The following is a 14517-nucleotide window of genomic DNA, read 5'->3' on the forward strand; positions in this document are numbered from 1 at the left end:
TAAAATTTGTTGTTTTTTTTTCAAGTAAGTTCATTATTACAAAACCTTGAATTTTTTTAAATTAACTTAATGCAGTAATTAACTTTTAGGCGTTAACACAACGTATTATAAATGTATATGACAAAAATATGATATATCGTTTCATATTTAAGTTCTTAATAATAGTGTTCAAAGCGTATCAATAACTGAGGCGTGAAATGAATATTACATACACACGCACATACATAAAAAATATACACCGCGAGCATTAGCATCGACTGATAGATTTATGGTCTATTAATGGTACATATTAAAATTCAATTAATTCAGCACGCAAATAGTTAACGTCATACCGGAGGGTCAATCGATTAACTTACCACTAGTCATATGTATTAGATTACGATTATTATACTTTTTTTTTATCAAACAAAGTTAAATAAATTTTTCGAATAAATTACCATTTATTACTAAATTAATATTTTTAATTAACTGCGCAATATTCATTAAGTTCTAGTTTTCAGATACCTAGAGGCTATTACTTGTGTACCTTTAGAATAAAGTTTTTGACGATTTATTACAATATTAAAACTGTAACAAAGTGTACTTGATGAAAACCGATTTCACACCTGTTCCCATTTTCACACATTTCAAATTTTACAAAGTAGCGTTTTTTCAAAACTATCTCAACAATAAGATTTTAGGATTTTCTAAAATTAAAGAAAAAGTCTTTAGGTTTTTATTTTGTTTTGTAAGGGAGAAATTACAATCTGCAATGGATGTCATCAGCGTTTAGCTAAGAAAATGGAGAATAAAAGTAAATCCGGCAAAGTCTAGCCATGTAACGTTCTCAATGAGTAGAAAAGACTGCCCCGAAGTTCATTTAAACGGTTTCAGAATACCTCAGGCCAGTAAGGTAAGATATCTGAACTTTTATCTTGATTGCCGTTTAACTTGGAAAGATCATGTCAGAAAGAAAATGAGATTGCTTGACATTAAGTTTAAAAGGGTTTACGGGTTATTGGGTAACCGATGATCTTAACTTTCTTTGCCTAACAAGGTTCTGCTTTGAAGACTTTCTTGAAGCCGGTGTGGACTTCCGGAGTTGAACTCAAAGGCACAACAAACAACAGCAATGTGAAGATCATTCAACGGTTCCAGAATAAGATACTATGGAACATAACACAAGGCACCGTGGTTCGCAAGGAAACATGATTATATACGAATTCCATGCAGTCTAAATGACGTTGAACGCCTTTATTTCCTGTTTAACCTCCGGAATCACCGTCAGATATTAATTCAGAGGATGAATGATGATATGTATGAGTGTAAATGAAGTGTAGTCTTGTACGGTCTCAGGTCGACCATTTCTGAGATATGTGGTTAATTGAAACCGAACCACCAAAGAACACCGGGATCCATGATCTAGTATTCAAATCAGTATAAAAATAACTGCCTTTACTAGGATTTGACGGCGTGACGTCTGTACGTACGTACAGACATACGTCTATGCGTATGTATATCGCATAACTCAAAAACGATTAGCTGTAGAAAGTTGAAATTTTTTATTTAGAACTGTAGTAACATCTAATTGTGCACCTCCTCTTTTGATTGCAATCGTCTGACCCAAAAGTGTTCAATAAAGCCCAAAATCCAAAACAATCTGGATTTTGAACTTTTTCTTAACTCCAGTAGTAAGCCCTCATTGAGAGCTTTTCAACGATATGTCATAAGTGGTACTCATTTTCATTGGTTCCAGAGTTACAGCCAAATAAAATTTTAATTAATGAATTATCTGAATCTTATAGGGGGAAAGTACATCATTTCAAATCCGACTTCATATACATATATTTTTTTAAAGTTTTAATTTAAATATATTGCTTTATTAATAATTATTAACCTCTAATTGTAAAAAGTTTTACAATAAATAATAATAATATTAAAATATATATATATATATATATATATATATAATTGAAACTTAAAACATATGTTATTAGTGAAATAAAATTTTATGTACTTTCCATTTTAATTCAAAAATTTTTACACAGGTTAATTATTATTAATATTTCTATGTACTTAAATGAAAAAAGGTTAAAAAAATATAGGTAAATGAAACGGATTCGAACCGACATGTCTTGGGTTACGAATCCGACACCTTGTCACTTACACCAGATAACTGCTTAACCGACGTGAAACAAAATGAATACATAAACTAATATAAAATACTGATATGTACACCACAAAAAAATGTGATGTGCAATGTGGTGTCCACCACAACGCAATTGTGTAACTGTCTACTTTTTAAAGAGGATCGTATTTCATTTTCAAATGAACCAAGTTTAAATGAAGTGCAGAAAAAAATGTTTATTAGTAATTTAATAGGCGTACAAGGAAATAATGTGGTGTCCACATCAGATTTTTTTAATGTTTATAACCCATTTCCAGATATTTTATTGAAAATTTATGCTACATACGATAGACCACTAAAATTAATTAAAAAAAAAAAAATATTTTTTTTATTTTTATTATTTGATAAATGTTTATGAAATATAATTATTTAACTGAAACATTAGGATTAGAGTAAACTTAAATAGATTTTTTTCGACTATTTTCTAGGTAATTATTATTTCCTTAATATGTACGTTGCAATCTGTTCAACTAGTGAAAAATAAGCAAACTCCCACATGGCCCAACGAGATGTGGATGATATGTATGACATGAAAATGAGGTATAGTCTTTTACAGACTTATTCCGACCAATCTTGAGCCGTGTGTTCGGTTAACTGAACCCCAACCACCAAAATACAATGGTACCCACTGAATTGTATTCAAATCCGTATAAACGCAACTAACTTTTAATACGATTTGAACCCCAGAACCTTGGACTTCAAAAAACAGCTGATTTGCGACAACGCGTTAATCACTAGACCTTTTCCAGAAAATTAAAAAAAAAATTTCTTTGTATAAAAGCTTTTTGTTACATAGAATAATTTCGCCTACCTCTTAAATTTTGTAAGAGTTCTTTACTTTTTTGGGGGGATTATATAAAATTTTATGGCAATTTAGATTGCCTTTTATTGATGCAATATAGTAAACTGAATAAGGTTTTATTTTAATTTTTATCGTTTTTTAGCAAAAATGTTTATTGTGTTAATTACAACATAATTATGGATTTATCAGTAAGCCATCTGCTGTTTTTATACTTAAATAAATAAATTTGTTATTCCAAATTGTTAAATTTTATACCAGGGAATATTTTAAATTTTCATATTCTAAAAAGGAAATGCGGCATGTGTGTTTGAACCTTAATGAGAACCTGAAAAACGATGAGACGGATTAAAAAAATTCAACATTTATTCAAATTAAATTCATTAGTATTCTTGGTTTAGAATGATACGCCAAACAAAAAGAGGCGAAAAAATGAAAAAAGGTAATTCAATATAACACTCATAAATTTTTATTTACTTTTTCAATTTTATAATTTCTTGTTGAGATTTGTTTTTATATATTTATTTAAATAAGAAGCCATATTTAAAATCTCATAACCTTCAATATGAACTTTATTTTGGGTTTAAAATAAACTCCAATATTTATAGGAAATTTAAAACTACACCCAATTTATTTCTAAAACCGGTAAAGAAATGTTAATTACAATAAGTACGTAATACCAACTGCAGCTGAAATATACTATAAAAAATCAGGAGTAAATTCGGACCTCCATAACAAAGTGGTAGCACCAACCCTATTTGTTCAAGAAGGTTCTGGATCTGAATACCTGTAAGGATTTTCATTGTTTCACAGGTTAAAAAAAAATTCTTATCATCACCATAAAAAGAAGAGACTAAAAATTGAATAAAAAACAGACAGTAAATACAAAAAATATGTATCCGCAACGGCGTAATAACGAAATTTTATTTAAGTTAAAAATTAACTTAAATAAATTAATTTAATTTAATTTTTAATTAAGTTAAAAATTTAAATTAAAATGTAATTTTATTTTAAGTTTTCCTGACTGTGTGTTCCAACTTCGCATGTTTTAACAGTCTTTGACTATCCAAGTTCGCTGTGGAAGAGATAATATTATTAAAAATAAAATAAAATTTAAACCAAGTTTTAATGCTAACGGGATATGAATATAAATATTAACTTTAAAATTATGCATTTTACTGCATAGCATATAAAAATGTAAATTCAGTACCGGTTCGCCCACGCTGATATAACCTTAGTTCGATGAAACGGAAATAAGTAAAATAAATAAAATGACTTAGCGACTATCAGTGTTTATTTTTTCATCGTTATTGAATTAATTCTTTCGATAAATCTTTTTTAACCACTTGCTAATAAATCTTTAAAAATAAAATTTAAAAGCAACATTTCAATAAAATCATTATTCTTGCCAAGTTAAAGCTTGTTAAAGGTTACAAGGTACTTTCAACTAAATTTAGGTATTTTTATATCTTACGTCAAAAACTCCGTGAAATATTAATTTCTTTACATCAATATATAATTTATATAAATAAAACAACCTAAATTACAGCCTAAATCATGTTAATTTTGCAATTAAGGGAAAAATGTTTTTTTCTAAAAACTAAAGTATGTACCGGTTGGTTTTTTAGCTGACAAACGCATCTCATGATTTTATAAATATAATTAAATTCGGAAGACGTTGTCCTTCATAATAAAAACCTGTAGTTAGTTTGAACTGTAATTGAAATTATTTAAAAATTTATATTGGCTGATTGTTAGTAATATCACGTTTTATGCTCTATGATATTTATCAATTATAATTGTTAGGATTATAAGTTACGGCTATTAGCTTTCTAAATCGTGTTTATTTGGAGATTATCTTTATCTTTCAATTTAAGTTGATTTCTACATTAATACAATCTTATTTTTTACCTTACTCTTGATTGACCTGGCACAATTTTTTTTTTTTGAAAACCAATAAAACATATATAATCAAAAGTTATAAATATTCGTAAAATTATTTATACTAAGAGTCACCTTCAATCGTTCAGTAATTTAAACTAAAATGTACCTTTAACTATGAAATTGAACACGAAATACTGACAGTCCACCAGAGCATTATACACCATTTTATTTCAAAACACTTGTGAATTTCTTCTGTCATATTTGCTAAAAAACATTTTTTAGAATTTAAACTTTTTTTGAAAGAGAATTTTAGGATTGTTGTAAAAAAACCTGACAACACAGATGTAGGACTTACCAGTCATACGGCTAAAGTCACGTTCCGGGAAACTCCTATGACTGTGGGATGTTTCTGATGCACGGCTTACACACACACACAAAACATAATATAAATATTTATCATCTTATTTAAATTTAATATTTTTTTCGTTTATTTAATTCAGTGATTCAAATTAAAGCGCGCGCGCATACCGTATTTAATTCCCGTAGGTATGGTGGTACTAGCGGTGACGGTCAGCACTAACCGAACTAATCTAATTTCACAACTTACGTACAAAAAATTACAAATTTCGCTTGCACGGTTGGTAGTCTGGTGTAGCCACGAGGCTTAACGCACCAATACCAAGTCAACCGAGAGATCGAGTTCAAGACCCAGCTAGACCGAGTTTACCTTTTTACACTTTTAAATATTATTCATTTATTTAATTCTACCGCTCACCAGTGACGTCAACGCATACCAGACGACAACAGCATTTTTGGGGTGGGAGTGCAATTTTACAAAAACCTTTTTTTCAATTATTGTGATTTTTTAATTGTTAACAAATGGACCTAAGAAAAATATGATGTTAGGCGAAATTTCCAGATACTGAGGATAACCTTGCTCTACAGCCTCACCCCTTGACCTTTAAGTAAAGGCATCAATGTTCCATATTTATAAGTAATCCGACCAAGTTTGGTTAAAATTGGTCTATATCTTTCTATAGAAAATATACTGTTAACTTACAGTACCACTGCATCTTCTGGAAAAACGGTTTCAAGACTAGAAGATGAAAATTAATTCGAAAAAAATCTTTATATATAAAGTTTACCCTTTATATATAAAGTTGATCAGATCAACTGCGTCCTTTGGCGCAGTTGCCCAGACCAAATTATTACTTTGAAATTACTTATAGATATTTATAATAGGAAGCAAAAACAGATGATTATTTCTTTTATTGATTTCAAAAAAGCGTAAGATTGCATACACAGGGCTTCGATGTTAAAAATTCTGAGAAATCTCGGATTGGATCCTAAATTGGTAAATATGATCGGTTTAACAATGACAAATACAAAATCTAAAGTGAAGTTTCGTGGCGAATTTTCCGAACTTTTTATATAAAATCCGGAATGAGACATGGTGACGGTCTTTATTATTTAATTGTGCACTAGAATTTCTGATGCGCTAATGGTTTAAAATTAATCCAAAAAATATTCACATAGGATATAAAAGAGGTAACTTAAATTTAAATTGCCTAGGATTTGCCGACGACCTAGCTTTATTAGCTAATAGTATCGCTTCTGCGATACTATTAGCGAGTACAAATAACAAGTATAGAAGAACTTGCGAATAAAATTGGACTTAAAATTTCTTACGAAAAGACTAAAATGATGGCTATAGATTCTTTAGTTATTAATTCTGTGAATATTAATGGAAACAAAGTAGAACTTGTAGAAAAATTTAAATATCTTGGAGAGATCATTACTTGTAATTGTAAAAAAAAAATTGGACTGAAAAACAAAATTGGACTGAAAGACTTAATAATTTATTTAAAGCGCTACAAGTAACCAAAAATACTTACAACAAAAAATCGCTCTCGATTAACACTAAAATTAGACGTTAAAAAACTGTGGTTAAACCGGTAATTACTTACGCGAGTGAGACTTTATTTAGATTAAATCAGAAAAATATTACTGAACCTTTGCTTAAAGTTGAACGCAGGATTCTTAGAACCTGCATAAACAAAAAATATAAACACGAAAATCAGTACAGATATTGCCTAATAAATTTCTGTACGAAAACTTGGAATCCTTAATTGATACTATCAAAAAGAAGCGAATTTCTTTCTGTGCACACTTGTTAAGATTACCGCAGGATAGGATTACTAGAGAATTATCGATCAATTTTGGTCTTAAAAAATCCGCTATTATAGATCAAAGAAATTAAAGAAGACATGCAAGAATTAAATTTGACTTACGAAGATTTACTTAATAAATCCGAAAAATTAAAATTTGTTATTAAAAATCCGAATACCAACTTTAAAGTAAGAACTTTTATTATACAAATAGGGTTTACTCCGAAGAGGATCGTAAAGCAATATCATTAAGAATGACTAAATATTGGGAGAAAGTGAAAGCTAAGAACTTAAAGGCCAAAAGATCGGCAAAAAAGACTTGAATTATTCTGACTAAAGTGGTCCTTTGCGGCCTAAAAAAATTTTTAATATTTTAATATTAAAGTAAAAAAAAAAATGTTTACCCTATACTATCATTAATAATATACTGCTATAACGTATAATTTACTATCATTATTTTAAAATTATGCATCTAATTCACAACAAACCATCGTTTTGGTACCTCGGGGTTCATTCGGATCAATGAATTATCTAAAAACACCACATAATTATATGTAAACGAGTACATTACATTCTGATGTAAAAAATCATTGGTTATAGTTTATAAAAGAGTTATACCTAAGTTTTTACTACAAATTTCTTGATTTTGGGCAAATCCAAAACATATTATTCGGAGGTTATAAAAATACAGAGCAAGGATCTCCTCCATTAACGGTTTGAAGATTAGTATACATTTAGAATTTTCTGAAAAAAGGCCTTTTTTTCATTTTAATATTTTTTTCTAAATTTTACTCAAACTACACTACCGAATGTTTGTTCCATTTTCATAAAATTTAATCTCTTCATTAAATAGTTTTGTCGTATCATCTTTTGCGTTTTGCGGTACAGTGTTGTTGTCAATAAAGGTAAAAGAATTTCTTACATAAACTTGTTAGGAAACGAGAATCTCTTTCGAAAAAGATACATATCTTTATTGAAGTGTATGAATAATTTATTGTTAAAACAACTCGTGCCTTCAAAATCATGAAAATAGAATAGTGATCTGTTTAAATACAAGATGGATAATTTTACTTCCAAATTTTAAAAATTCTATGAAAAATAGATTGCTTGAGAAGAAGTCAGTGCTTCTTAGCGTGTAAATTTTTTACCTGATCTGACAAACTTCTTCAACCATTAAGAAACATTTATTTAAGTAGTAATTTATTTCATTTTAGTATTTCATTTTTTATTATTCAACTTATCTAAATGTTACTAGTCTTGATATCAGTATATTATGCCAAAACTCAGCTGAGAAGGGAGTAAAGTCGTAGAGTAGGTAAAATTACCATAACATTTTTATATCACAACCACGAAACCATAATCAAGCTACAGTTTAATGTTTAAACAAGACACAGAAAGACAAGGAGATCACAGAAAATTGCAGTTTTTAAATAATGGTTCAAACAGCGACTTAAAGTCAACTATCTTAAAAGTTGTTCTATTTATAGATAGAGACATAACATCTCCACGTTTGGTTGTAATATTTATAGAAAAAAAAGATTATGTTTGCAACTACTTTAAAAATGAAATTCCAAATGCAACTAACTCTTAAGTGAAAACCATTTGGAACGCATATTTTTCTTGTACTATTAATATTTATCTATCCCGAAAGTTGCCTTTATAGAACTAAATTCAAATGTATACTAAGGGAGTATTTGACGGAAACTATTATGTGAAGTATCCAGAAGGCTGCTACTGTCATCCTACTGTAAAAATAATGTTTATTAAATTGGCTATTTAATTAATATTACAAATCATTTATTCCCTACTACCCGAAATTTGTATTGGATGAAATAAAAACTGCAAAGAGTTTGACCTAAGACTTAGATATCCGCTAAGGGAACTCTTTGACAATTTTTACACCCAAACGTTTTAAAAATGAAGGTTGAACTGAGAACTCATGCTAACCGCCACTCATGCCATCCAGCACCAAGATTTATAAATTGGTTCTGTCGATTTATTTCACTAATTTTTTTTATTCTTGTACAGCAGATTAAGTAAGAACAATATCGTAGAAGTCACAGGGTATTCAACATCTGACAAAGATAATAACAGATAAATGTTATTATTTTGAAGTGTCAGTGTAGTTTTTATTTTGTATAGTTGGTAAACTAGAAAATAAAACTAAAATTAATATTGGAGGTATGTCTTGTCTTTAATTTAAAATATATATTAAAGTTTTATAACAATTTATATATACGAGTATATACATATAATGTTATGTATAGAGAGAACGAAAGAGAGTACGAGTATCTTCCGAATCCTTAGTCTATGGGAATTAAAATTTTACTGGACCGTTTCTTGGATATCCAAGAGTTGGTAAAGATATTGTTTGAGACTAATCATTCCACTTCAAATATCTGTAATTTCCGGTTCAAGTTTCCCGATTATTTTTAGGAAGAAACAGAAGCGCGGTAGAATGGGCTAGATGGTTTCTGCCAAGGCCAACCTAAATTATTCCAAGATGAGCTGTTCTGATAATCTAGTCATTGTACGTTCAGAAATTTAAACGATCATTCTTTAAATGATGGTTTTTTTTTTAAATGGAAGCTCTTCTCATCATTACCTATTCTATTCTAATTATTTATTAATACAATTTTTTTTTAATTAACCCGAAAATGTTAGAATCAAATAAAAATAAAAAAATCTTAATTTTAATTAACAAGATATTAATTTTGAAAGTAACAAATCTTATCACAATTTTAATACTATTTTATAAGCTTATAAACAAGTAAGGTGTCTGAAAAAAAAAGTTAGTTCATTATGAGAAATCATTTGAAACTCCAACTTCATACATCGTATATAGTTCCATAAATGGGGTCTATTACTCAACGCTGATTACTTATATAGAAAAAGGCAATAAAAACACTTCATATACATGTATTGTCTAGAAACAATTGAAGGTTTTACGTAATCATTTTCTATATTTTACAACTTACAATTTTACTGTTTATTACAGTTACAGAGAAGTCAGTTATGTAATTTTAAAAATAAAGTATAATACAAAATAAATGAAAAATGGAGAAGTAAATATAATATAATTTATTAGTAATATGACTTTAAAACTTTTAAACTGCGTTCTGAATGACCGTTAAAAATAAATGAACACAATTAGACCGTTGTTATGAAATGATAAATAATAATTGCAGAAGCAATAAGTTTTTGATATTCCTTTACTTTGAGTAATTGTTGGTTGGTAACAGAATCTAAAAAAAAGCTATTTAATCTTATAAGTAAAGTAATAATGCTTGGCAATTCACTGTAATCTTTTAGGCATAAAATTTTAAATAGCCGTCATAAATTTACATTTTTACAATATGATTAAAGGTAATTCAAGAGAAATGCATTACTCGTTTTTAGAAATATTGTTCGGTTAATTTATGTAATAAAATATAGATTAGTATTATGTAATAATAAACATTTATTGTAATTTAAAAATATAAAATCTTTTATTACAGTACTACTTCATTAAATGATGGATAATAACGCATATAACTGTTAAGTATAATGTTATTAAAAATTCGAGCGTTTAATTTATAATGTATTTAAATATATTTCAAATAACTAACACGGTCATGCAGGTTAAATAAAAAAAATTTCCCCGATTTGGTTCACCGATTTCCTTGACTTTTTTTCACTTAAAAATAATTAATAATTGTATAACTAGGTTTCGTTTCACATTATCTAGAAAAAACACCTTTAAAATCAATTACAATTAATATGATTACCTGATAACCTGAAAAAATATATCAATTCATAATGAATTGATATATTTTTTCAATATATCACTAAAATATTACTATTTTAAAATCATTAATAATTGAAATATGTTATATTTCTGCGATCGTTATATAAAAGTATGATGTAAAATAGTGTGATTAAATGGTATTTTACGTAGCTAAAATGTACACAAGTCAAGGGTAATGATTTATCATTTATTAGTGGTGGATAATTGCTTCAATTAATCTTTTTTTTGTGTATTTCTTCATTTACAATCAGTTTCCTAAACAATGAAACTATAAGTAAACTGTAGAGAAATAATGACGTGAAAGGGAGACATCCAGTGTTACCTCCGAAGACAATATAAAGCATTAAACACAGTATAGTACAATAAAAATACAACGAATAAAAATATTACAAAAAATAAAATTAAACAGTTAACAAAACAGGAAAATAAATGAGTTTAAAAAAAAAATGTCACAAGTCATACAGAAAAAAAAAAATATAACAAATTCAAATAATATAGTAAAGTAAAAGCAGTGATTAATTGTAAAATTTTATTTAGTTTTTGTTATACCGTTTAACTAGATATTAAAGGCCGAGACGCTAATTGATCAAAGTAGCGTCTCGGCCTTTCACCCGGAGGTCCCGGATTCGAATCCCGTCAGGTAAGACGTTCTTCATATGCTACAAATTTCCATCTACATATTACCACGTACAAGCTTCTTTGTAAGCTTCTGTGGTACAAGCCTTCTGGTGTAGGCTTCTGTGGTATTCATAATTTTAAAAAAAGTAGCAGAAGAGAAAAAAAGTGTGGAAGATTGTAGAATTTAATCCATCAGTATGTCGAACACAGGAAAATGTCTTTGACATTTGATATCTAAGAATAATTAAAACTGACAAAAGCTTGTTTAGTTAGAGTGTTCAAAGATTGATCACACCTTTTCTTTGGTTAGTGATTCATTTATTTTAAAACTCATTATTCTGTAGACATTTTGTTTTGACAACTTGATAACATTACGTAATTATTTTCGTATCGCTATGGAGTCATAATAATTTCTATCAGAAATGGTAATAATTTCTAGTTAGAAATTATTACCATTTCGTATCAGTTGATACGATAAAAACTAGACTATGGTATTAGCTTTGTTTCTGTTTGTAATATAACAATTCAACCTAATTAAGGTTAAAGCTACTTTAAGAAAATAGAATAATAAAACAAATTAAACTTTAAATTGAAGAGAATTCTTTCCAGATGATAAAAAAAAATTATATAGTTGGGAGTATAACATTAAATTTTGATTGTTATATTTATTTTATTAAAGTTATTAAACAATTAATTGTTTGAAATGTAAACAATAAAACTTACCGTGAATATCTTCGACGCATACTTGAAGATCGTCCCGAAACACGGGAAGGTGATGAAGACATCGACACGTGCATTTTTCTGCTGTTGTCGCTGTTCCACTGCTCAGACCAACACAGGCTGCGTCCCCACATTCTGTTAGAATAAAAGTACTTAAATATTATTATTGATGAAAAAAATTAAATATTATTGATTGTATTAAACTAGTAAAAATCTGATTCGATCAGCACATCAACGATAATCATATATAGTTCAGCTGCACTGGGACGAGAATAAATTCTAACTCTCTCTAAAAAAAAAAAAAAAAAATAAATAAAAGAATTTTGCAATCATTTCTACAAATATTTTGCTGAGAAAAACACATAAAAATAATCTGCTTAATTTGGACGTTTGTCAAATCTTTACATCGATAATAAACTTTGGAATTTTGTAGTTGATTCAAGAAAGATATCATCCAGATTATCATCAAGATTGTATAAACCAAAGGTATTTTTATTAACCTTGCAAAGTTGAGCCTTCTAATCCTAAACTATGTAAAGTGAGTAAATATTTAAAAGCTTAGTAAAGAATCCTACTAATTTACTAATAGTTAATTCTGTTGTATTCTATGTGTGGCTCTACACTATTCATATTAATTCCTATAAAAATTAATTTTTTTTTTTTTAATTTCTATTTATCCATGAAAATACCCAGATAGTTACTGTATTGAAATATAAGTTGTCATCGTCGCTTGATAGCAAAATAGGTGTGAATCTCCAAAAAAATTATTATTTTTTGGTAACTCAGATTGTGTTAAACTTAAAGTTACATACACTGTCGTTATTTTTTACTCTCACATTCATTATCTCTCTTCCAAATTTTTTTGTGAGAAGGTTTATTTTACACGATCTCACCTACAATTATAAAACAGTACAAGAATTAGTCTTGTAAAAATACTTACCTACAATAATTATTTACACTTAATTGCTATCTACATAAATACATACATACTGTAAATAAATATTTTTTTATCTATGTTAGTAATTAACTTATTAGCAATATAAATGTTTAAATGTGATTAAAGATACGTCCTCACCTGGGGTAGAAAATAAGTCGCCTAAATGGTGGCGAGTAATCGTTATTGATAAACTTGTTTGTACCACTATTGATAATATTGACCACAATCTCCAACACTTCATCTCATGCACCTGATAAACAATCAAAAGACATAAAGAAATGTATTAAAAAATTAATTAATAAAATGTATTATTATTTTAATCATAAAAATAAAATAGAATTAAAGCATTTTTAAGCAAAATATAAAACATTAGTTTTACAATCCTCAAAAATAGTGTAATTTCTACAAAAGTAAGAGCAATTAATTTTTTTTTTTTTTACTTTTTTGTTCAACTAGTATAATTACAATCGGCTCTCCAAATGGAGCCATGAGTAAGCCTCTTGACAAAAATCATGTGATAAGTGGGTTCCTTAAGGAACACCCAAATAAGTCATTTACAAAAATAGTTACAAGTACTCTTAAAGTCTAATATGAAATCTCAAGTCCAGTCCTAAATCTTAAAAATGTTAATCTCAACACCTCCACAGAAATAAAACCATTAGTAATTAAGATAAAAATAAAAACAAAATACTAGATTAGGCTTTGCCAAATTTCAAACTATCATGCAGTCCCTACATTAAGTCCAATCGTCGGACGTCCTTGCTGTTATCGAGTATATTAATTGCAAAGTGGTTGACATGATTTTCAAGTCTCTGATGGTATTTAACAGTGCGCTGCTGTGCAACCTCACGAACTGACGGAAGCTCTAGGTAATCGTGAATTTCGTGTGAACCATAGTGCTTCAGAAATTGCCCTCGTTACTTTGTTAAAAATTAACGAATTGAATTGAAGATTTAATTTTACAAAAATTGAAGATTTAATTTTACAATTGAGATGTAAAAAAAAAAAGTTGTTTAAAACAAACCGGAAAACTACCTTCCTTTAATAACTTGTTAATTTCACAAAAAAGGGATGTCACAAGATCTCTAAATTTAAAAATCAGGATAAAATTGCCCCAATTGAAACCGCGTTCAAAAAAAAAATAAATATAAACTATAATTTTCTAAAGTTAAATAAATTCAAGTTCAGTTTATCATTGGATAGGAGTATTGTATATTTATAACTACTTTGGATTTTGAGTAGTGGCAAAAAATAATATTTCGTACGGTCCCTTTTTTGTGCCATGGTGGGACTTAATTTATTATTGTTTTTAGATGGTTACGGCTTACCAACGAAGTTAAACAGTGATTCATATGATAATTTGTATTAATTTCATATGACCTAGCCGTAGCTCAAAAAACAAAAAGTGAAATGAAGGTTATACATTTTTTTTAATTT

The 14517-nt window shown here is 28.2% G+C and overlaps 1 protein-coding gene across 1 annotated transcript in view; it reads right to left on the reverse strand.

Annotated features, from left to right (window-relative positions):
* sha (shavenoid) overlaps positions 1-13331 on the reverse strand; it is a 190350-nt gene extending 177019 nt beyond the window's left edge. The window contains exons 1-2 of the mRNA XM_075359035.1: positions 13219-13331; positions 12147-12278 (exon numbers count right to left, since the gene is read on the reverse strand). Of these exons, the coding sequence (XP_075215150.1) occupies positions 12147-12278; positions 13219-13321 (235 nt within the window). The 5' untranslated portion in view covers positions 13322-13331. The remainder of the gene's footprint in view (positions 1-12146; positions 12279-13218) is intronic.
* Positions 13332-14517: the final 1186 nt, after the last annotated feature.

Source organism: Lycorma delicatula, chromosome 3 (genome assembly GCF_047948215.1).
Source record: "Lycorma delicatula isolate Av1 chromosome 3, ASM4794821v1, whole genome shotgun sequence".
NCBI lineage: Eukaryota > Metazoa > Arthropoda > Insecta > Hemiptera > Fulgoridae > Lycorma > Lycorma delicatula.